This window comes from Anomaloglossus baeobatrachus, chromosome 5, assembly GCF_048569485.1.
Source record: "Anomaloglossus baeobatrachus isolate aAnoBae1 chromosome 5, aAnoBae1.hap1, whole genome shotgun sequence".
In the NCBI taxonomy this organism is placed as follows: domain Eukaryota; kingdom Metazoa; phylum Chordata; class Amphibia; order Anura; family Aromobatidae; genus Anomaloglossus; species Anomaloglossus baeobatrachus.
In genome coordinates this window covers 60,424,209-60,449,409 of record NC_134357.1, presented here as the reverse complement: position 1 = coordinate 60,449,409, position 25,201 = coordinate 60,424,209, and the positions used below count along the sequence as shown (strand labels likewise).

Here is a 25,201-nt window from a genome sequence, read left to right as displayed (position 1 = left end):
GTGGTCACCTTGCTGCCGATACTTAAGGTACCGTCACACTAAACAACTTACCAGCGATCCCAACAACGATACAACCTGATAGGGATCGCTGGTAAGTTGCTAGGAGGTTGCTGGTGAGAGGTCACACAGTCAGACGCTCCAGCGATCCCACCAGCAACCTGACCTGGCAGGGATCGCTGGAGCATCGCTACACGGGTTGCTGGTGAGCTGTCACCAGCAACCAGTGACCAGCCCCCAGCCAGCAGCGACGCACTGAAGCGATGCTGCGCTTGGTAACTAAGGTAAATATCGGGTAACCAACCCGATATTTACCTTGGTTACCAGCGCATGCAGCTACACGTGCTGAGAGCAGGGAGCAGCGCACACACCGCTTAGCGCTGGCTCCCTGCTCTCCTAGCTACAGTACTCATCGGGTTAATTACCCGATGTGTACTCTGCTACACGTGCAAGGAGCAGGAGCCGGCACTGACAGTGAGAGCGGCGGAGGCTGGTATTTTGAAGGTAAATATCGGGTAACCAAGGACAGGGCTTCTTGGTTACCCGATGTTTACCGTGGTTACCAGCGTCCGCAGAAGCCGGCTCCTGCTTCCTGCACATTTAGTTGTTGCTGTCTCGCTGTCACACACAGCGATCTGTGCTTCACAGCGGGAGAGCAACAACTAAAAAATGGCCCAGGACATTCAGCAACAACCAACGACTCCACAGCAGGGGCCAGGTTGTTGCTGGATGTCACACACAGCAACATCGCTAGCAACGTGTCACGCTCCCCGGGTCCTCGGCTCCCCTCCCCGGGTCCTCTGCTCCGCTCCCCGGGTCCTCAGCCCCGCTCCCCGACTCACCTGCCACGCTCCCCGCTCCCCAGCCTCCGGTGCCCGTCCTTCCCAGGTTCCCTGGCCTCCGATCCCGGCGTCTGACGGCTTCCCAGGCCCTGGCCGGCTCCCCTGCGTCCTCCCCTCAGCTTCCTTCCCTGGCTTCTGGCACCCGGGCGGCGCGCATGCGCATTAGGGCGCGCGCGCGGTCACTGACCCTTTCTTAAAGGGCCAGCGTCCATTAACAGGAAATGAAGCTAAACAGGTACAGGGTATATAAGGGTTTATTGTCCAAGGGGGCGGGGCCTGATCTTCGTGTTTTCCAAGCTAGGAGTCAGGTCTCCTTGTGTCTCCTTGCCATACTCACGTATCTCTCTTCTAGAGCTGATCCTGCCTCGGCATCCGGTCCTGCTGAATCCCGAACCCCGCACGCTGTCCGTCTGCCATCTGACAGTCCGTACCATCTCGGATCCCTGCGGTGACCCGTCATCTCGCTCCAAAGGTTCCGGACCCCGCCTGACCTCATCTCGGCTTCCGAACCTGAGCTACGTCACCCGGACTACCATCTGTGACTCCGTGGTCCCAGGGACTTCTCCGTTACACACTTGCACGGACTGTTCTGCTGCCCATAGTGCTTCAGCTACCGGACTCCTTACCACCATCTTAGAGTTCGGACCAGTGGATCCACCTCCTGGGTCTGCCCGACCGCCTGGCCCTGACAGTAAGATCAGGCCATGGATCCCGCTGCAGCACTAGCGGCCTTGCAAGAGGAACTCCAACGCCAGCGTGAAGTCCAGACCCGCATGTTGGACTTTATGACTTCCGTGGACACCCGCCTGTACACGTTACAAGCGGCAGTTACGCCTTCAACATTCCGGGCCTCCACTAGTCAATCCACGGCTCCCGCACCCGTGGCAGCCTCTTCGGATGCTTCCCGACTCCGTTTGGCTTCACCACCTCGTTATGCCGGAGATCCCAAGACCTGCAGGGGCTTCATAAACCAATGCTCCCTTCATTTCACGCAGCTGCCACATTTGTTTGCCTCCGACCAAGCCAAGGTCGCCTTCATCATGTCTCACCTAGAGGGCGAGGCACTGGCGTGGATGAATCCCTTGTGGGAGAAGGAGGACCCTATGACCAAGGACCTTCAAGAGTTCCTGCAGGCCTTTCGCAGCACCTTCGACGAGCCGGGACGCGCCTCTGCGTCTGCTTCATCCCTTCTCCGCCTGCGTCAAGGAACACTGACGGTAGGCCAATATGCCATCCGTTTCCGCACTTTGGCTTCAGAACTCGGGTGGAATAATGAGGCCCTAACAGCCGCCTTCTGGGAAGGACTCTCGAGTCGCATCAAAGACGAGTTGGCGGGTCGTGACGTGCCCTCCACCCTAGATGCCCTGATTGCCCTAGCAACTCGAGTGGACATTCGTTTTCAGGAACGCTCCAAAGAGCTATCTCGTGAGAGATGTCCGGTACGGCATTCCTCTCCTCCACGGAAGTCCTCCGTACCTCAGTCATCAACAGAGGGGATTCCCGTCCACGAGCCCATGCAGATTGACCGAGTACGGCGGTCTGAACAACGTCGAGCAGAGCGGCTCGCCAAGGGTCTCTGCTTTTACTGCGGAGAGGGCACACACCTGCTACGCTCCTGTCCAGAGAGGCCGGGAAACTCCAAAGCCTAGGGTTGGTAGGAGAGGCCACCCTAGGTGCTGGGACTCTCTCAGACCCGGTTATGTGGACCGTGCAAGTGTCAGCGGGAGAGACGCGCTTCACGGCTGAGGCATACCTCGACTCTGGAGCAGCAGGCAATTTCATCCAGCAGGCCACGGTGGACAAGTACCAGTTGCCTGTTACTCTACTCGATAAGCCCCTAGTGATTGCCTCTGTGGATGGGAGACCCCTCGCTGATACCATCTCCTGGGTCACCAGGCCGGTCGAACTGCGTATCGGTGCCCTGCACACCGAGAACATCGCTCTCTACGTCCTTCCACACATGTCCCATCAAATCCTGCTGGGACTTCCCTGGTTGCGGACACACGAACCATCAGTCAGCTGGGGTACTGGCGAAATCACCCGATGGGGCTCCGCCTGTCATGAGAGGTGTCTGAAGTCTATACAACCCATCCGACGACCTCCGGTTCCAGAGAACCTACCGGAACTGCCCTCGGCCTATTGGTCCTTCGCAGACGTTTTTGACAAGAAGGAGTCTGAGGTACTTCCGCCTCACCGTCCCTACGATTGCGCCATCGACCTGCTCCCAGAAACAACACCACCTCGAGGACGGATATATCCGTTGTCTCCAGCCGAAACCAGGGCCATGTCTACCTACATCACAGAAAGCCTGGCAAAGGGATTCATCCGGAGATCCTCCTCTCCTGCGGGAGCAGGCTTCTTCTTCGTTAAGAAGAAAGAGGGTGACCTACGCCCATGCATTGACTACCGGGGTTTGAATCAGATCACCATAAAAAACAAGTACCCCCTGCCGCTCATCCCCGAATTGTTCGACCGGCTCAGAGGAGCCCGTGTGTTCACCAAACTGGATCTTCGGGGTGCCTACAACCTAGTTCGTATCCGCTCTGGGGACGAATGGAAGACCGCGTTTAATACTCGCGATGGGCACTGTGAATACTGCGTAATGCCCTTCGGTCTGTGTAACGCTCCTGCCGTATTCCAAGAATTGGTGAACGACATTTTCCGGGACCTCCTCTACATCTGTGTAGTAGTTTATCTGGATGACATCCTTGTCTTCTCTCCGGACCTCCAGACCCACAGAGAGAACGTACGGCTGGTTCTACAGAGACTGAGAGAGAATCGTCTCTACGCCAAATATGAGAAGTGTGTCTTTGAGCAGTCTTCTCTCCCTTTCCTGGGATACATCATCTCGGGTACAGGGCTGCAGATGGATCCACAGAAGGTCTCCTCCATTCTCAACTGGCCTCCCCCTTCTGGACTGAAGGCAATCCAACGGTTCCTGGGATTCGCCAACTACTACCGCCAGTTTGTCCCTCACTTCTCTGCCCTGACTGCTCCTCTCTCCGCCTTGACCAAGAAGGAGGCTAATCCAAAGGACTGGTCACCTGCGGCCGACGCCGCGTTTTGCTCTCTGAAGCGAGCATTTGCCTCCTCTCCTGTACTCCACCGACCGGAGTTAAACCGCCAGTTCACCTTGGAGGTGGATGCCTCCTCCTCAGGAGCCGGAGCAGTGCTCATGCAGAAGTCCTCCTCCGGGAAGATGGTGACTTGCGGTTTCTTCTCCAAGAGCTTCTCAGCGCCTGAACGTAATTACACCATCGGTGACCGAGAACTATTGGCGGTCAAACTGGCTCTGGAGGAGTGGCGCTACCTCCTGGAAGGAGCAGTGTACCCCGTGATTATCTACACGGACCACAAGAACCTGGAATACCTGCAGTCCGCTCAGCGACTGAACCCACGGCAAGCCAGGTGGTCCTTATTCTTTGCCAGGTTTGATTTCCAGCTCCATTTCCGACCCGCGGACAAGAATGTACGCGCTGATGCCCTGTCTAGGTCTCTCATGCCCAAGGAGCAGGAGGAAGAGAGTACCCAACCTATCATCTCTCCTAGCAAGATTATTCCGGTAGCTCCTGTCACCCTGGCCCAGATACCGCCCGGGAAGACCTATGTCTCCGAGACCGACAGGCAAAAAGTATTACACTGGGGTCATGCCTCAAAAACAGCCGGTCATGCAGGTCAGAAGAGAACATGGGGTGCGATTGTACGCCATTACTGGTGGCCATCCCTTCGCACGGACGTCGCTGCTTTTGTCTCTGCCTGCTCCTCTTGTGCCAGGAACAAGACGCCCAAGCACCTGCCATATGGCCGTCTTCTGCCTCTGCCTATACCCTCAGTTCCATGGCAACACATAGCGATGGACTTTATTACGGACTTGCCATTATCCTCCGGGCACACAGTCATATGGGTCGTGGTGGATCGGTTCTCCAAAATGGCTCACTTCGTCCCTATGGCCGGACTGCCCTCTGCTCAGGAACTCGCGGAAGCCTATATACAACACATCTTCCGCTTGCATGGCTTTCCATCCCACATCGTGTCCGACAGGGGAACTCAGTTCACCTCCCGCTTCTGGAGGGCGCTCTGCAAACATCTGGGAGTGACTCTGGACTTTTCTTCTGCTTACCATCCTCAGTCTAATGGCCAAGTGGAGAGGGTCAATCAGATCTTGACCTCCTTCTTACGTCACTATGTCAACGCCCATCACGACGACTGGTCCACGCTTCTGCCTTGGGCTGAATTCTCCCATAACCACCACATCAGTGAGTCGTCCTCCAAGTCTCCCTTCCATGTCATTTACGGACTTCAGCCCTCCGTCCCGTTGCCTATATCCCCGTCTTCGGATGTCCCTGCTGCTGATACTGTAGCCCGTGACTTCGCTACCATTTGGGACTCTGTCAAGGCGTCCCTTGGGCGCGCTTCCCAGCGGATGAAAAAACACGCCGACAAGAGGCGCCTGGACCCTCCGTGTTTCTCTCCTGGTGACCTGGTCTGGCTTGCTTCCCAGTACATCCGATTGAACATACCTTCCTACAAGCTGGGTCCTCGCTACATCGGGCCGTTTAAGGTCCTCAGCAAGATCAATGAGGTCTCCTACAAACTGAGGCTTCCGGCCACGATGCGGATTCCCAACTCCTTCCACGTCTCTCTGCTCAAGCCGGTTTTCCTTGGTCCCTTCTCCTCTGCTGCCAGTCCGGCTCCTCCTCCTATTGCCGAGGACGACATCTATGCGGTAAGGGATATTGTGGCCATGAAGACTGTTCGAGGCCGACAGTTCTTCCTGGTGGACTGGGAGGGGTATGGTCCTGAGGATAGGTCCTGGGAGCCCAGGGAGAACGTGGGCACTCCTCTGATCCGTGCCTTCATGTCCCGGTTGCGGGGAGGGGGGCGTGGGGGGGGGGGGTACTGTCACGCACCCCGGGTCCTCGGCTCCCCTCCCCGGGTCCTCTGCTCCGCTCCCCGGGTCCTCAGCCCCGCTCCCCGACTCACCTGCCACGCTCCCCGCTCCCCAGCCTCCGGTGCCCGTCCTTCCCAGGTTCCCTGGCCTCCGATCCCGGCGTCTGACGGCTTCCCAGGCCCTGGCCGGCTCCCCTGCGTCCTCCCCTCAGCTTCCTTCCCTGGCTTCTGGCACCCGGGCGGCGCGCATGCGCATTAGGGCGCGCGCGCGGTCACTGACCCTTTCTTAAAGGGCCAGCGTCCATTAACAGGAAATGAAGCTAAACAGGTACAGGGTATATAAGGGTTTATTGTCCAAGGGGGCGGGGCCTGATCTTCGTGTTTTCCAAGCTAGGAGTCAGGTCTCCTTGTGTCTCCTTGCCATACTCACGTATCTCTCTTCTAGAGCTGATCCTGCCTCGGCATCCGGTCCTGCTGAATCCCGAACCCCGCACGCTGTCCGTCTGCCATCTGACAGTCCGTACCATCTCGGATCCCTGCGGTGACCCGTCATCTCGCTCCAAAGGTTCCGGACCCCGCCTGACCTCATCTCGGCTTCCGAACCTGAGCTACGTCACCCGGACTACCATCTGTGACTCCGTGGTCCCAGGGACTTCTCCGTTACACACTTGCACGGACTGTTCTGCTGCCCATAGTGCTTCAGCTACCGGACTCCTTACCACCATCTTAGAGTTCGGACCAGTGGATCCACCTCCTGGGTCTGCCCGACCGCCTGGCCCTGACACAACGTCACAAAAGTTGTTCGTTAGCAGCGATGTTGCTAGCGATGTTGCTTAGTGTGACAGGGCCTTTAGTGGTGGTATTTCTCCTCTTGTTTACAATATTCCGGAAAGTGTCTTTCTCATTTTGAAGTTAAAGGGGTTGTCCACTGCTTTTACATTGATGATCTATCTTCAGTATAGGTCATCAATGTCTGATCGACCGGGGTCCAATACCAAGCAACCCCGGCGAACAGCTTCATTCGGTGCTGGCGGCAGCAACAAGCAGCTGGAAATGCTCAGTTCTGGAGCTTCCCCGTCTTCTGACAGCAGCCGCAGCCAGGTACTGCACATCCGCCTCGCATTCAAATCAATAGGAGGCGGATGTGCAGTACCCTGCCTTCACCACTATCAGAAGACGAGGCAACTCCGGAACTGAGCATTTCCGGCTGCATGCTGCCACTGCAGGCCACAACAACTGCTGATATGTGTTGGACCCACTCAATAAGACATCTTAAGGATAGGCCAGTAATGTAAAAGTAGTGGTCAACCCCTTTATGAATTTGTTCAAACCAAGATACAGATCCTCTTTGCAGCAGTATTTTGCTACGCTAATACAGGGAACACCTTCTATCACATCCTCCTAATAACATGGAAATAAATTTGAACAAAATTTGAACAAAATTTGTCCAATTGGGACAACCTCTTTAAATGAAGTCTGTCAGCCTAGACTGACTGTTCAAACCAAGCACAAGCACTCAGTGCTCCCTTGGCATAGCCAAACAGTTCACTGCAGCTTCCCACCTACTTGTTATCTCTTTCCTGCCTTCTATGGCTCCAGAAAAGACAGTGCTGTAGGTCAAGAAAGAGGGAAGCGGAAATAGATGAAAAACAAGTATATGAGAAAGTGAACTCAACTGTTCGACAGTGCTAAGGGTGCACTGGGCGCCATGGCTGGTTAGAACAGTCTGCCTGTTTTTAGACTCACTTTGGCAATTCATTATAATGAAAATAATAACTGCTAAAAAGAAAAAAGTGTAAAAAAATACTAAAATATTTTTTGTATAATTGTTTACACATACTGTATATACTGTACATCTCTAGTTAATAAGAATTGTAGACAGCCGTGAATGGCAGGTATGTAGCAGGTTCTGATTCTTTCTTTACTTGTTACTTTAAATGGTCTAGAAGAAGTTTAGGGTACAAAAATAGTTCAAGCCGAGTTTCAATAGTTCCACATCCTAAATCCCAGGAAGGACTAATCATTTCCGAGGTTGTTTGTCATGGATCTCACTCCCGTGAAACAGAGCAATACTGTGCTTATGCTGTTTGCAACTCAACCTCCTCTCGTTGGAAAATCAGTAACCTGAAGAATGCCGTACGTCAGGATGTCAAGTAACCCGCTACTATATTATATGGTTGTCAATAGGAGAGCAATAACATTAGCCTAAAGTGATACAGATTACTTTAATCTTAGCGCAATTGTTTTCCTTCATTATTATGCTGTTCTTTATTACAAAATATAACTCACTACGATATAAAAAACACAAAGTCAAAAGCTGATATATAACAACCTGTACAACATAAATGTCCTTACTACAGAATTCTTATATGTAAGGCTCTGTTCACATTCACAATACTGGACAAAATAATGAACAGATGTGACGCCCTGACAAAATCAGGGTGTCACAGATGACTACACCCCTCTACTTGGTGCAGGATTCCCTCCTCCTCCTTGGCCTTCCAACACAACCACACACAGATACATACACCAGCCACAAAAGCCTAGTCATCCCCCCAGGACAATAATGACACATCAGTGGGCGGGGCCAGGCAGATGGTGATGCCCACCTAGGGGTCCTGAGGTGTCAAGGGGAGGGAGCAATTCAGATAACAGTAGACAGTGGAAGTGAGAGGAGTGAGGTGGTAGTCGGGGGTTGTAGCTCCCAGACTACCGGACTACCTGAGCTGACTAGCTGGCAGACGGCAGAGTAGGGCCACAGGCGATGGAGATACGGTCGTGGGAGACCTTAAGTAGACTGGGGCAGGGTTGTAGCCCGCCGGTGCTGACAGCTGGAATCCAGTCCGGAGGCCGTGCAGTCGGGGTACCTGGACCCTAGGGCGATGACAGCTGCAAGCACCTTGTCAATTAGCCAGCAGGGGACAAGACTCCAAGTATTGTCCCACTAGCAGCCCAGATAGAGCGAGACGGAAGCCCAACGCAGGGAATAGGGCATCTGCAAGTGCCTGTAAAAATCCCAAGGGTCAGATCTCGCGGGCCACAGCTCCCACAGAAAAGTCACCGGGAGTGGACTTTCCCCGTTTCATGCGGACTAGTCAACACACAAGGCAGCAACACAGAAGTGCAGGAGGAAGGGCCCCTGTCCTGTCTACCGGTGTGCGGGACCCGAGCACACCCCTCCGGAGGCTACCGATATCCGGCGGAGGCTACCGATATCCGGCACTTGGTTTAATCCATTCACTCACTTGGATACAGCGAAGTTGGGAGCCTTAGAGCAACGGTGGGTCGCATGATTGGCTAACTATGATTTCATTATCAAATACAGGTATGGCCATAAGAATGCCAACGCAGATGCCCTATCCCAAATGCCTCACTTGTCTGATAATGGAAGAGACGAAGATGACTTAGAAGAAGTGGAGCTACCGGCGTTCCATCGGCCTCCGCCTGAGGGGCGAACCAGATTCAGTGCCCGTCAGCAGGAGATGACCTGCAACCCGTTGCCTCACCATGGCTGGCGAGAAGCCCAGGATCGGGACCTCGCGATCAAGTTAGTCAAGGTGCTGCTGGCCAGAGCCGATGCTCGTCTTGGACCAGGCATGCCAGAAGAGGCCAAGAAACTGTGGCAAGACCGGAGTCGGCTTTATCTACATCAAGGTAAACCGTGCTGGAGCATGACCAACCCCAAGACTCATGAGAGAATCTGCCAGATTGTGGTCCCCAAGTCATACGTCCCAGTGGTGCTGGAGGCATGCCATGACGGAGCCGGGTACTTTGGGTGTAAGAAGTTGGAGAAGTTGCTGAGAAGCCGCTTCTACTGGATAGGAATGAGAGACTCCATAGAAGCCTGGTGTAGAAATTGCGGGCCTTGTGCCTTGAGGAGGCAAGATGGCACCAGTCATCGCGCACCACTCCAACCGATTGTCACCAAGCAGCCTCTGGAAATTGTGGCTCTGGACCATGTCAAGTTGACCCCCAGCAGAAGTGGGTACACGTATGTGCTCACGATGGTTGACCACTACTCACGGTTCCTGATGGTGGTACCTGTTAAGGATTTGACTACCAGGACTGCAGCCAGGGCATTCCAGGCCCACTTCTGTAGGCCGCATGGGTATCCCGACCGAGTCCTGACCGACCAGGGTCCTGCATTCGAGGCTGAGATCTTTCAGGAGTTCTGCAGTCTGTACGGGTGCAAGAAGATCCGCACTACACCCTATCATGCACAGACAAATGGGATGTGCGAGAAGATGAACCACAAAGTGATCAATCTGCTGCAGACCCTTCCTCTAGTAGAGCGGAACCAGTGACCTGAAAAACTGCCAGACCTGGTAGACATCTACAACAACATCCCAGTGGGATCTACCAAGTGTACCCCAGCATACCTGATGAGAGCCCGCCCGGGAAGACTCCCAGTGGACTTGGAGATGGAGGTTGAATTGCCTGAAACCTACGCACCCGGAGAAGATTGGGACTCACGTCGCCAAACCCAGTACAAACAGATTCAGAAGTGCGTTGAGGAGAGCTTGAATAAAACCCGGGAGCGGCAAGAAAGAAACTTTAACAAACGAGCTCAAGCAAGCCCCTTTGTCCCTGGTGAAATCGTGTTAAAAAGAAAAAGGAGGCAACACAAGTTGGATGATCAGTGGGAGAAATAGCCATATGTGATACAGCCGTCCAACTTTGACAACCAGAAGACCTGCTTGATCAGCAAAGATCATGGAAGGACTATGGCTACGGTATGAAGGGACCATCTGAAGAGGTGTCCAGAACCTGTAAGAGGGGCAGAAGAACCTCAATCCCAGCTTGCAGTGGTGTAAAGAAGAAAGAGGGTGATCCGTACCGTTCTAGGTGATTTTCAGGAAGATTGGCCTATGCAGAATGGAGCAGTAATAGTCCCTGTGTTAACATTCCCACAACCCATGGAAGAACCAGAGCAGGAAAGGTTTACTGACACTGCACCTACTCCAGCACCTAGAGTAGCACCAGTCTCCTTGCCACACACACGTAGGGTCTTGCCAGTTCCACCCAGCATAGAGGGCAAGGGACTTGCAGGGAGTGTAGCCACTTTACCAGAAGTGGATGAGGACCCCGAATTGAGGAGATCAACTCGTGTAAATTTTGGTCAACCTCCACGGAGGTACAGAGAAGAATGCTGAAAAATGTTATAATGCCAGTAGCTTAACGATGCCATAGAACTGTTAGGTATCGGTGTTTTCGTTTATTGTTTTTCCCAGTTTGTTATTTTTCATATAGATACCAGCAAATGAAAGTTTGAGAAAATAATTGAAAATGAACGAAGAAGTTACCTGATTAACAACTAAATTCCTTTCAAGTGTGTACAACTGGTACGTGGACTCCGTTACATTTTATAGGTATATATAAGTAAATATGGACCACGGTCACAAGACTGGCGTGACAAACACAAACTTGTGTATTGTACAAAGTTGCACCTCCTGTGCCAACCAGAGTCGTGTAAAGACAACACCCGGGACCTTAACCTGGTCATGGACCCATGAATAGGTTTCCAGGGAGAACAGGTTGTTTGGGTGGCGGGTTGTTGGGCCCGGGACATTGGGACTGGACTGTCGCAGGAAGGGGCTGCAACGGAGTAGGTTGAGCCTCCATTAGCATTGAAACTGGTAGCGTCCCACTGTTGGATGATGAACTCTTAAAAATTAGTGACTTTTAAGAAAAATGCCTCCCCTGTGTGGGATGGGACCTGTTAATAAATGTTTGCAATTTTACTTTTTTCTCTTTCCTACAGTTGAAACAAAATATACTTCTGGTGTCCTGTAGCTTGGGGACGAGCTACGTTTAACCAAGGGGAAATGTGATGCCCTGGCCTATCAGGTTGTCACAGGGTATCGGGCAACCTGCCCTTCAGCACGGTATCCAAGTCCTCCTTGGTTACGGATCCCTGTTTTTTGGTGTTGCTGAGATCAGAGCCAGTCAAAACCCTAGGAACACTTTACATCACACCCACCAGATACACCATTGGGGGGCCTGAAGGGAATAAGGCCACCCACTTGGGGGGTTGGTAGGGGATGTGAGAGGTGTCAGAAAGGAGACAGGAGAAGGAGAGTGTGAAGTGACTCTTGAAAGGAGAGGTCACAGGTGGGAGCTGGGCTCCTGAGTACTAGGTGGCAAACGTTGGTCTGGGCCTGGTAGGAGCTGGAACCCCGGTCATAGGGGATTGTGTAAAGGGGCATGGATCTGCCGAGGAGGGCAGCCGGCGGCCTTGAGCCATCTCCTGGCAGGGGCCAGGGCACAACGGGGTACGTGGACCCTAGGTCGGGAAGTAGCTTCAAGTGTCCTGGTAATTTACCCGACGGGGGTGAAGTCTTCAAGATTCATCCCTCACTCGCTCCAAAATCGGGGTACTAGCGCACCGATGGGATAGGACTTTCCCACAAGTACAGTCTATCAAATCACAAGAGTGAACCCTGAGAGCAAGCTCACACCGTTAGCCATACGGGTGAGCGGGACCCGATTAGTTCCACACTATAGGGTCCAAACAGTGAACAAGGTGCCACGGAAAAGGTCACAGGCTAACAAGTAACACCAAGGACACGGATCCAAGCGTGCTCCCTCCTGGCTGCAGAGGTGCTTAGAATTCTGGTTTACAAGCTGTCAGTGTCATTATTCCTGGACTGAGTGAGTACGCAGAAAACCCTTTCCTCCCCACGGCACCTCTTCACTACCATCACTGGGCCCCGGGGCACAAACCTTACCCACGGAGGGGTTAAACACCCTATCATGCACAGACAAATGGGATGTGCGAGAAGATGAACCACAAAGTGATCAATCTGCTGCAGACCCTTCCTCTAGTAGAGCGGAACCAGTGACCTGAAAAACTGCCAGACCTGGTAGACATCTACAACAACATCCCAGTGGGATCTACCAAGTGTACCCCAGCATACCTGATGAGAGCCCGCCCGGGAAGACTCCCAGTGGACTTGGAGATGGAGGTTGAATTGCCTGAAACCTACGCACCCGGAGAAGATTGGGACTCACGTCGCCAAACCCAGTACAAACAGATTCAGAAGTGCGTTGAGGAGAGCTTGAATAAAACCCGGGAGCGGCAAGAAAGAAACTTTAACAAACGAGCTCAAGCAAGCCCCTTTGTCCCTGGTGAAATCGTGTTAAAAAGAAAAAGGAGGCAACACAAGTTGGATGATCAGTGGGAGAAATAGCCATATGTGATACAGCCGTCCAACTTTGACAACCAGAAGACCTGCTTGATCAGCAAAGATCATGGAAGGACTATGGCTACGGTATGAAGGGACCATCTGAAGAGGTGTCCAGAACCTGTAAGAGGGGCAGAAGAACCTCAATCCCAGCTTGCAGTGGTGTAAAGAAGAAAAAGGGTGATCCGTACCGTTCTAGGTGATTTTCAGGAAGATTGGCCTATGCAGAATGGAGCAGTAATAGTCCCTGTGTTAACATTCCCACAACCCATGGAAGAACCAGAGCAGAAAAGGTTTACTGACACTGCACCTACTCCAGCACCTAGAGTAGCACCAGTCTCCTTGCCACACACACGTAGGGTCTTGCCAGTTCCACCCAGCATAGAGGGCAAGGGACTTGCAGGGAGTATAGCCACTTTACCAGAAGTGGATGAGGACCCCGAATTGAGGAGATCAACTCGTGTAAATTTTGGTCAACCTCCACGGAGGTACAGAGAAGAATGCTGAAAAATGTTATAATGCCAGTAGCTTAACGATGCCATAGAACTGTTAGGTATCGGTGTTTTCGTTTATTGTTTTTCCCAGTTTGTTATTTTTCATATAGATACCAGCAAATGAAAGTTTGAGAAAATAATTGAAAATGAACGAAGAAGTTACCTGATTAACAACTAAATTCCTTTCTAGTGTGTACAACTGGTACGTGGACTCCGTTACATTTTATAGGTATATATAAGTAAATATGGACCACGGTCACAGGACTGGCGTGGCAAACACAAACTTGTGTATTGTACAAAGTTGCACCTCCTGTGCCAACCAGAGTCGTGTAAAGACAACACCCGGGACCTTAACCTGGTCATGGACCCATGAATAGGTTTCCAGGGAGAACAGGTTGTTTGGGTGGCGGGTTGTTGGGCCCGGGACATTGGGACTGGACTGTTGCAGGAAGGGGCTGCAACGGAGTAGGTTGAGCCTCCATTAGCATTGAAACTGGTAGCGTCCCACTGTTGGATGATGAACTCTTAAAAATTAGTGACTTTTAAGAAAAATGCCTCCCCTGTGTGGGATGGGACCTGTTAATAAATGTTTGCAATTTTACCTTTTTCTCTTTCCTACAGTTGAAACAAAATATACTTCTGGTGTCCTGTAGCTTGGGGACGAGCTACGTTTAACCAAGGGGAAATGTGATGCCCTGGCCTATCAGGTTGTCACAGGGTATCGGGCAACCTGCCCTTCAGCACGGTATCCAAGTCCTCCTTGGTTACGGATCCCTGTTTTTTGGTGTTGCTGAGATCAGAGCCAGTCAAAACCCTAGGAACACTTTACATCACACCCACCAGATACACCATTTGGGGGCCTGAAGGGAATAAGGCCACCCACTTGGGGGGTTGGTAGGGGATGTGAGAGGTGTCAGAAAGGAGACAGGAGAAGGAGAGTGTGAAGTGACTCTTGAAAGGAGAGGTCACAGGTGGGAGCTTGGCTCCTGAGTACTAGGTGGCAAACGTTGGTCTGGGCCTGGTAGGAGCTGGAACCCCGGTCATAGGGGATTGTGTAAAGGGGCACGGATCTGCCGAGGAGGGCAGCCGGCGGCCTTGAGCCATCTCCTGGCAGGGGCCAGGGCACAACGGGGTACGTGGACCCTAGGTCGGGAAGTAGCTTCAAGTGTCCTGGTAATTTACCCGACGGGGGTGAAGTCTTCAAGATTCATCCCTCACTCGCTCCAAAATCGGGGTACTAGCGCACCGATGGGATAGGACTTTCCCACAAGTACAGTCTATCAAATCACAAGAGTGAACCCTGAGAGCAAGCTCACACCGTTAGCCATACGGGTGAGCGGGACCCGATTAGTTCCACACTATAGGGTCCAAACAGTGAACAAGGTGCCACGGAAAAGGTCACAGGCTAAAAAGTAACACCAAGGACATGGATCCAAGCGTGCTCCCTCCTGGCTGCAGAGGTGCTTAGAATTCTGGTTTACAAGCTGTCAGTGTCATTATTCCTGGACTGAGTGAGTACGCAGAAAACCCTTTCCTCCCCACGGCACCCCTTCACTACCATCACTGGGCCCCGGGGCACAAACCTTACCCACGGAGGGGTTAAACACCTTGCTGCCATACCACCGCCACCAGGCTCCCCAACAGCAGCGGTGGTACTCCACCTTACCACGCACCGTGGTTGGCGTCCCGAACTTCCTAATGCCCTGTACATACTCTCCCTTTCGAAACTCGAGTGTCCGCGCGAACCCCCGGGTCCGGAGACCCCTCGAGCCACCACGGTTCCGGATCCGAGCGGCTCTGCCGCTGCTACGGGGGCGGTACATATGGCAGAGGTGGTTATCCTCTCTAATGTACACCTACTACTAAGAGAATTTATGAGGGCATATCAGAGATGGGTTTTACAAGAAGCATGAAGAGAAGGGCATGTCTGGCTGCTCTCATATCCCAACCTTGTTTGTGGTACAGGTCTTAAAATGGAGAACAATATGTCTCATATGCTGTCTGTGTGTGGAGGTTGGAACACCTCCTATACAGGAATTTATTCTCATTGTCTGATATATTTAGAATCGCAAAGAAATTTGTCCTCTTGACTGTTGCTACTGGCATCTACTAGACGTGGTTTTCGCCTTCCTTTGGATTAATACGTTAGGATTAGAAAATAGACTTGATGCACTTGTGTCTTTCTTTAACATTGCAACTATATAACTATTAACATATGGAATAATATGAATTGGTTCTTTGTTAATAATGTTGGATGCCGTCCAATAACTGATCACATCCCTCCATAGGACTAATGTGCCCATCATTATAATGACTTTAAAATGATTTGGAGCTTGACACTCATTGGGTTAGGGCGTTATTAATTGTGTGTCAACCAGTACTAATTTTACACTTGGGAACCTGATGGCTGCGCTGCTTTGTCTGCGTATCACCGGGTCCCGAGCTTCCATCACGTAAACACTAATTTTCTTGATGAATGCTTCTCACATTTGAAATTCAGAAGACGAGGAGCTGAGGAAATGTTCAGATCGGAAGAAACAGATGTTTTGACTTCGCTTTTCTGTAACGTTGCTTTGTTTTTAATCAATTTTCAGGAATTTAAAAGTTCCAAAAATAAATTTACAGTTAATGTCAAAGGATTTTTTTTTGCTAATTTATGATCAACAATAAGATTGCATGTTTTATTTTTAGGCTCTGTTCATATTTACACTGCAGCCTCCACTACAGTTGTCCCATTTTATGTTAAAAAACCTATACAGGCAGCGAGATTTTTTTCCATCAAATTTATGGATACCAATATAAGTCAACGATGCCATCCAGTGCCATTGGTTTCCATTTTATGACAAATCTAGCAGTCATACAAATGAATCCACAACACAGAAGTAACTACTGCTGTTTAGTCTTAAGGGGGCTTTACACGCAACGACATTGCTAACGAGATGTCGTTGGGGTCACGGAATTCGTGATGCATATCAGGCCTCGTTAGCGACGTCGTTGTGTGTGAAACGTACGAACGACCGCTAACGATCAAAATTACTCACCTAATCGTTGATCGTTGACACGTCGTTCTAATCCCAAATATCGTTGCTGTTGCAGGAGGCAGGTTGTTCGTCGTTCCTGAGGCAGCACACATCACTACGTGTGACACCCCAGGAACGAGGAACAACACCTTACCTGCGTCCTCGGGTAACGAGGTGGGCGTAATTTTCTTTCGGCTACTCTCCGCCCCTCCGCTTCTATTGGATGGCTGCCGTGTGACGTTGCTGTGACGCCGCATGAACCGCACCCTTAGAAAGGAGACGGTTCGCCGGCCACAGCGACTTCGCTAGGAAGGTAAGTATGTGTGGCGGGTGTAAGCGATGTTGTGTGCCATGGGCAGCGATTTGCCCGTGACGCACAACCGACGGGGGCGGGTGCGAACGCTAGCGATGTCACAGCGTGTAAAACCCCCTTTAGTCTGTGACCTCTCTATTACTGAAAGGAATCATAAGCCGAGGAATGTGAATTCCTAGCTCTCGTGGTGCAGAAAGGCGGTCATGTCCACTTTTCTGTTTTTTTCCAGTCTCTTTAAAGATGTTATCTACTACTTTTACATTGCTGGTCTTTTCTTATGCAGGCGTCACACGGTACGATCTATCGTGTGATCGAACAAGCGATCGTACCCGCCCCCGTCGTTTGTGCGTCACGGGCAAATCGCTGCACGTGTTGCACAAAGTCATTAAACCGCTGTCACACGTACTTACCTGCTGAGTGACCTCGCTGTGGGCGGCGAACATCCACTTCCTGAAGGGGGAGGGACGTTCGATGTCACAGCGACGTCACAAAGCGGTCGGCCAATAGAAGCGGAGGGGAAGAGATGAGCGGGACGTAAACATCCTGCCCACCTCCTTCCTTCCGCATAGCCGGCGGGTGCCGCGGGACGCAGGTAAGCTGTGTTTATCGTTCCGCGGTGTCACACGGAGCGATGTGTGCTACCCCGGGTATGATGCAGCGCAAAGAAAAATAAACGATTTTTTAAAAATGAGCGACGTGTGACAGGTAAACGATTTGCACACGATTTCCAAACGTTTTGCGTCGCTCGTAGGTGTCACACGGGACGACGTCACAAACGATGCTGGATGTGCGTCACAAAAACCGTGACCCCGACGATGCATCGCACAATAGATCGTCTCGTGTGACGCCCGCATCAGGATAGGTCATCAATGCCTGTTCGCTCAGGGTCTGACACCCCCGCCCCCCCACCCCCAATTAGCTGCTCCCCGTCCCGGTGGCAGCAGCAGGCAGCCGGAATGCTTGGTTCCGGAGCTGCCCTGTCAACTGATAGCAGCTGTGGCTGAGTACTTCCCATCTGCCTCCTATTCAAATCAATAGGAGGTGAATGTGCAGTACCCGGTCACTGCCCCTATAAGAAAACAGGGCAGTTTTGCAACTGAGCATTTCTGGCCACCTGCTGTCACTGCTGCGACTGAGGACAGCTGTTTGGTGGGGGTGCCGGATGTCGAACTCTCGCCGATCAGATTTGATGATCTATCCTAAGGAACTTTCTAAAAAGTCTTCATTAAGAATTTTCTACCATTTTGCTTCTGCAGTGTCCATAAGTCCTATATATAGATGAGTGATCTGCAAGCCAATCCACAGGAAAGCTGTCATATCTCCTGTTTACTTCTGATAGAGCTCTGATCCCCCTTCCTTCTCTCAGTATTAGAAATAACAGCAGAGCAGGGGAGGGGTCTGTCTATTGATTTCCACAATGAGAAGAGGGGAGAAAGTATCTACAGATTAGAGAGGGCTGAGAAAATGAGACACAGATAAGGAGAAAAACACATGAAAAGTAAATAACAGTAGGATAGAAGCTGTGCGGATACATGAGCTAAGGAAGACAGTACTACCATGGATACACACTGAGCTCCCATCCAGCCTGTATTACTGGGACAGACACTCCCACGAGACAAAAATCTGACACTTAAACAGCACATGGCAAATCAGAGATGTCTGAAAATATGTAAAAGAAGGAGTGAAGATTGCAGACTGAAACTTAGTGCAATTTTCTTAATGAAAAAGTAAAAACTTGTGAAAGTGTCAATAGTCTATACTAAATGAAGCATATATAATAGGTCATCTGAAGATATAACAATGCCTGGCTACTTACTAAGGTGCATTGTCTTCATTTCCATAATTCTTGATATTGGTTGCAGCAGTTATTCCACAAATGATAAATGGGACACCACCACTTATAAGATAAAACCTGTTGGAAGAGAAAACAGTTATTTACCATGTGTACAGATGATGGCCAGGCACTGGTGTCCAGAATAAAGTAAATAACACGGTATAATAATATTATGGGTTAAATAAGTGGTTTACTACTCTGCAATAGTGACCACATCCCTGTAAAACTGATAGGGAAGGCTTTTTCTAAATACCTTGTTCAGCCAATTCTGCCTCTGAGCAGCGCTATTGTGGTCCGTTCATCTCCAAAAAGTGATCCCCAGGCTCTGTGACCTCTGAGATCCGGTGGTGTTACATCAACTTCCAGTTGACCTGACATCATCGAGGCCGGCCCCAGTCTTAGTAAGTGACTGAGCTGGGGCGCAGTTTCACCGATCGTCACAGCCCAGCATCACAGCCCAACATCTTGCAAGCTCTCTCCTTCACTGCAGAGCGCCACAAGCAGGAACAATGCTGGGCTGTAACGAGTGATGAAACTCCGCTTAGAGTCCAAAATGTCATGCATTCTCTCCTACGCTGTAGAGCACCACAAACAGGAGTGATGCTGGGCTGTGACGAGCGTTGAAACGCCACCTACAGCCCAGTCACTCAGGGAGACTGTGGTCAGCCGCGGTGATGTCGGGTCAACTGGAAGTTGACCAGATCGCAGAGGTCATGGAGCCCGGGGGGCACTTCTAGGGATGAGTGGACCACTCGGAGTTAGAATTGGCAAAATAAGGTATTTAGAAACACCCTTCCGTCTCAGTTTTGCAGAGATGTGGCCACTATTACAGAGTAGTGAACCACTCCTTTAAAGGGGTCACCACATCTCCAATAATGGGTAAAATTGACCTGTTATTAAAAATATTTTCTGCTGTCAAAAGGGATTTTAATTTCTATAGTTTACAGCTGATTGCCCAAGTTACCAGCCAACGCTGTAGTCTCAGAGTGCCAATCTATGCAAGGAGTGAGCGCCGCATTTAGTTTCTATAATATTGAGCCTAGAAGCACTTCTCTCAAGCTTCCATGATTGCTGGATTTGACTAACCTCAGACCCTCTGCCCTTCTCCTATACTGCCAAGGTAAAGCTGCTTCTGCCACAAGAATGTGAGAGCGCTCAGTTCGGACCAGCAGCATGCACATACCACTAGTCCAAACTGAGCGCTCCTCCATGCTGTCAATCAAACGTGAGCGCCTCTGAAGAAACAAGATGAGATGAACCTTTTAACCTCACGTTATCAGTATGGTCTAAAACTGTCCATTATATTTATACAATCACCTATGAATGATCCTGTTTATCTCTTTTCTCAATATTTCTTTACAGCTAATTAGAGGCTGCTGCCTGCGGCATAAAACTAAAGCAATAGAATAAACAGCTCAGAAGTCACGAAAAAAACACCTTTGAAGGAGATTCTTTAGAGCTCCAGTATTGTGCTGCTAATTTACTCCTCAAGCCCACATGTATAGATCGTGATAAGTTAGGTCTGTCTGCACAACACAAAACTAACAGAAAATCTGAATTATACACAAGCCAATATTAAACCATAATAACAATTTATACAGTGGGTGAAATAAGTATTGAACGTGACACCAATTTTCTAAGTGAATAGATTTCTAAAGGTGCTATTGAAATTAATTTCTCACCAGATGGTGGTAACAACTCATCCAATCCACGCAGGCAAAAAAAATCATCCATAAATGTCCAGAAATGTAGTGATATGTAAGAATGAGATATGTAAAAAGTATTGAAGACATGAAGCAAAAGATGTGCAAAAAGCCATTGAAAGTCATGACACCAGTAATTAGAAAGTAATCCTGTCACTTAGTCAAAAATAATATCAGCTGGTTCAACTGATAGCCTATAAAAAGGTGTTTCATTACCAAGATGCTAAACAAGAAACATCTCATGATGGGTAAAACCAGTGAGCTATCTCAAGACCTTCACAAGCTTATTGTTGCAAAATATTCTGATGGCATTGGTTACAGAAGAATTTCTAAACTACTACAGGTTCAAGTGAGCATTGTTGGGACTAAAATCCTTAATTGGAAAGAACATCAATTCACCATAAACCATCCACCACCAGGTGCTCCGCACAAGATTTTAGACAGAGAAGTAAAAAGAATTATCACAAGAGTTTTTCAAAAGCCAAGGACCACATATGATGAGCTACAGAAAGACCTGAAATCAGCAGGTACAATTGATTGATTAGAATAGAACAATAAGTAATGCACTCACTCTCATTGGCCTGTATGCACACTCACTATGCAAGACTCCATTACTGAACAAAAAGCATGTTCAAATGTGTTTAAAGTTTGGTCAGTGGCATTTAGACAAGCCTGTGAAATATTGGGAGCAAATAATCTAGTCAGATGAGACCAAAATTGAACTCTTTGGAATCCATAATACACACCATGTTTAGAGGCCAAAAGGCACTACATATAACCACAAAAACTCCATACCAACAGTGAAGTTTGAAGGTTGAAACATTGTGGTGCGGGACTATTTTTATGGCAAATGTCATATGATTGAAGAAATGATGAAACGACACATGTCCTGAGACAATCTTGATAAAAATCTGCTGCCATCTAGCAGGATGATAAAGATGAAAACAGGGTGGAAATTTCAGCAACACATTTATCCCAAACACACAGCCAAAGAAACTCTCAATTGGTTTCAGAGAAAGAAATTAAAGTTGCTAGAATGACCGAGCCAATCACCTGACCTGAATCCAATAGAAAATTTATGGAAGGAACTAAAGCTCAGAGTTCATAGAAGGAGCCCATGGTACCTTCAAGATTTGAAGAGTGTTTGTGTCGAAGAATAGGCCAAAATCACACCTGAACTATGGCATGTGACTAGTTTCTCCATACCGGTGGCGATTTGAAGCTTTCATCATCACCAACAAAGGCTTTTATCCGAAATATTAAGTAAATTTAAGTAAGCGTATTCAATACTATATATATAACATGGTGTCCACAAACTTTAGAGCTCCATGTACACATACATACAGTACATGTAGTGTGATTTCTACATTTCACTATGCTACAACAAGCCAATGTACAAAATCACTTTATTAAACTTTTTTGTTCGATCAAATAATATACATGAGGACAATTACAGTACAGGGGAATGCAGGTCTGTGAACGTAATCATGACAACCAGAACAGAAACTTCTATTGTTTATATCACTGGCGTCACTCCGAGAACTGGAACACAAAGCATTATAGAGAAAAGGTTGATATTACACAGTGATTTCTCTATTTCATGACTTAAAAGCATTTACATTTTTACTGTAGTTCTGTATATTTCTGGTAAAAAAAAATAAAAAACCCACAGGAAAAAAAATATGTATTTTAAGTCTATCTACACTATGTGGACAACAGCATTGGGACACACGTTTTAATAATTTAATTCAAGATCTCCATTCAGTCTCAATGTCACATGCTTTATACAAAGTGCAGGCCCTCACCACACCATCTACCTTTCCTAACATGTGACAGATGACCGGTGGTGCAGAGCCTCCTGATACCATCAATAGGAGCCACTGGTGTAACAAGTCCGTCAATTACATTTTTTGGCTTCTAGATATTCTCTCATCACATGTGAGTGTTATTATTGAGAAGTGGAAGGATCTCAGCCACAAAGTGGAGGCCCTCTGAAGGTACAGAGCGGGAGGCCGAGTCCTGAGGAGCAGAGGGCATAAAAGTCACCATTGCTCTGAAGACTCCATAACTGAAGAGTCCAGACCTCCTCTGATATTAACATCAGCACAAAACTGTGCCCCTGCCAAACGTCGGATGGACAGGTGTAAAGCCACTACTGGACTCTGGAAACATGTTCTGTGGAATGATGGACCATACTTCTAAATCTGGAATGTGACGGACAATTCTTGGTTTGGTGAAAGTCAGGAGAACGTTACCTGTCTGATGGGATTGTGCCACTGTACAGTTTGCTGGAGGAGGGATAACTCTATGGGGTTGTGTACCGCCCCGCGGGCTCAGCTGCGACCGCCGAGCCGCTCGGATCCGTGCTCGTACTGCGGGTGGTGGCTCGAGCCTCTCACGGACCCGGGGGTCACGTCGCTCTGCAAGGGAGTTGGCGCTACACGCAGGAATTTGGGGTGTTTGGTTTGAAGTGATAGTTTGTGACGCTACCCATGGGTTGTGGTGATTGTAGACACCACCGCTGTGGTGAAGGTATGGGGGCCCCCGGTAGCGGTGTAGTTGCGCAGCTAGGTGTTGACCCCTCCGTGGGTAGGGGATGTTGGTCCCGGGGTCCAGTGGGCCGAGGCCCGGGTGCAGGGTGTAGTGTTGCGGTGCAGCGCGGCGCGGTGCCGGATGGTACTGGTGTACTTTTGATGCCCTGGAGTAGACAGGTAGTCACATACATACCAACACACCCACCCCCACCCTAGGCAGTTACATCAGTCAACCAAAAACCCTTGTTGCCTCCCTCCAGGCTCTGATGTCCACACCAGGTGGGGCGGAACCAGGCGGTTGGCCCCACCCACCGAGGAGTTCACAGGCCTGGAGGCGGTAAAAGCAGTCAGTTAGAGTTTGGAGGAGTTTAGTTCAGGAGGTGAAAGTGAGAGGTCACGAACTGCAAGTGTCTGGGTTGGAGCCCGGACACTGACAGCAAGGTTGGCAGATGCGTCTGCAGGAGTTGGTGGAACTCCGCAGAGCCGTAAGGACCGGAGTCGGGCGTCGGCCCGCCGGTACCGGACCGGGGAACGGAGTGAAGCTAAGCACACAGGCAGGGCCATCAGACCCCGACCAGGCTTGGAGCCGCCGTCAATAGTCAAATCCGAGTGTGACAGGAACCCTAGGGGTTTCCTAACAACCAAGTCCCGATTGAAGGCAATCGTCCACCCAGAGAGGATATACAGCCACCGCCACAGATCCAAGGGCCAGCGCCTGCGGGCAAAACGGGCTCCTACAGCACCTATACGCCGGGGAGCGGACTACCAGTGGGCAACCACAGGAGTCAAGAACATTCTCAAAGGTGCAGGGAAAGACAGCCACCATCAGCCATCCGGGGAGAGCACAACAACAACCATGCAGCCGGCTGTGGGACCCGTCCATCCGGCCGTTTTGGTTTACCTACGACTCTGTCAGTGATTGTCTGAGTGAGTACACCAGTGCCGTCCGGCACCGTGCTGCGCAGTCCCTGCACCCCAGCCATCCGGCCTCCCCTTTACACTACCGGGCCCTGGGATCACCAACCCCCCTACCCATGGAGGGGACAACATCTCAGCTGCACCCTACCAACTGTCCCGGGATCCCCGTTACCAGTAGCGGTGGTGCCATTATCACCACGACCCATTGGTGGCGTCACAAACAATCTCCCTAAACATACCATCCCCATTTCACTCACGGGTGAGGAGCGCTGCTCGATTCCCCGGGTCCGGTCCACCGCTCGAGCCACCGAGCAGCAGCAGCAAAAGCCCCGGACCCGAGCGTCGCGAGCGCGTCCCCTCCGCCCGCGACATACTCACTCTGACACAAGACACTGGAGTCACGGGTAAACCAAACGGAGTGATGAACGGGGCCCGCAGCCAGCTGCAGCTCTTGCAAGAATAGGTTGGTAATGTCCGCCTTTCTCCTGCACCTCTGTGTGTGAATCTTGACTCCTGTGCTTAGGCACCGGTAGTCCGCTCCCCGACGTGTATCTGTCGTAGGAGCCCGTTTGCCCGCAGACGCTGGCCCTTTGGATCTCTTGCCCTTGGCGGTGGCACTTATCCGGAATGGTTGGGCTGTTGCCTTCAATCGGGACTTAGGTGGGAATGAACTGAGGTCCAGACCGCAATCAGTTAATTCGACTATGGTGGTGGCTTCTAGCCTAGTTCGGGGTCTGAGTACCCTGCCTAGTGCTCCGGTATCCAGTTGGCTCCCCGGTTCGGTTCCGGCGGGCCACTACCCTGTCCCGGTCCCTTACGATTCCACTGGTTGTCTTCCCGGTCTCCTGCAGGCAGCCACTACCATCTGCCTCCTTGCCAATGGTGACTGGGCTCCAACCCAGCCACCGGAGTAGTCTTTTGCAGGCCTGAGCACAGGTCTGCTTCTGGACACAACCTCCCTCCTTCACTGTCAAAACTACTCTCTGTTGTCAACTTGAACTTGACTACTTAGGTTCCCGCTTCCAGGCCTATGAACTCCTCAGTGGGTGGAACCAACTGCCTGGCTCCACCCCCCTAATGTGGACATCTAACCTGGAGGGTGGTGACAAGGCTTTTAAGTTTGACTGCTGTTACCTAACTGGGAAGGGGGGTGTGTAGTGTTGTTGTGTCTACCTGGGACGACCTGGATAGTCCAGGGCGTCACAGTTGTTTTTCAGGTGTTGGACTAGGCCCCTATTTTCAGATATAAGAGAGATTACTGCTTCAGCACACTAAAACAAATTGGACAATGGTAACTTCCAACTTTGTGAGTAGAGTTTGAATAGGCCTTTTTCTGTTCCTCATGACAATGACTAGTGCACAAAACTAGGTCTCTAAATAAATGGGGGAGCTTTGTGGGAACACAATGACTGACTGCAGAGAGCCCGGACTTCAACTCCATCTAACACCTTTGGGATGAGCTATAATCGAGA

At 50.4% G+C, this 25,201-nt stretch overlaps 1 protein-coding gene across 4 annotated transcripts in view; it reads right to left on the bottom strand.

Moving 5' to 3' along the window:
* Positions 1 to 25,201, bottom strand: part of ADGRA1 (adhesion G protein-coupled receptor A1) — a 1,087,584-nt gene that overhangs the window by 19,768 nt on the left and 1,042,615 nt on the right. For all 4 annotated transcript variants that reach the window (XM_075348547.1, XM_075348548.1, XM_075348549.1 and 1 more), the window contains one exon: positions 18,557 to 18,652. In XM_075348547.1, the coding sequence (XP_075204662.1) occupies positions 18,557 to 18,652 (96 nt within the window). The remainder of the gene's footprint in view (positions 1 to 18,556; positions 18,653 to 25,201) is intronic.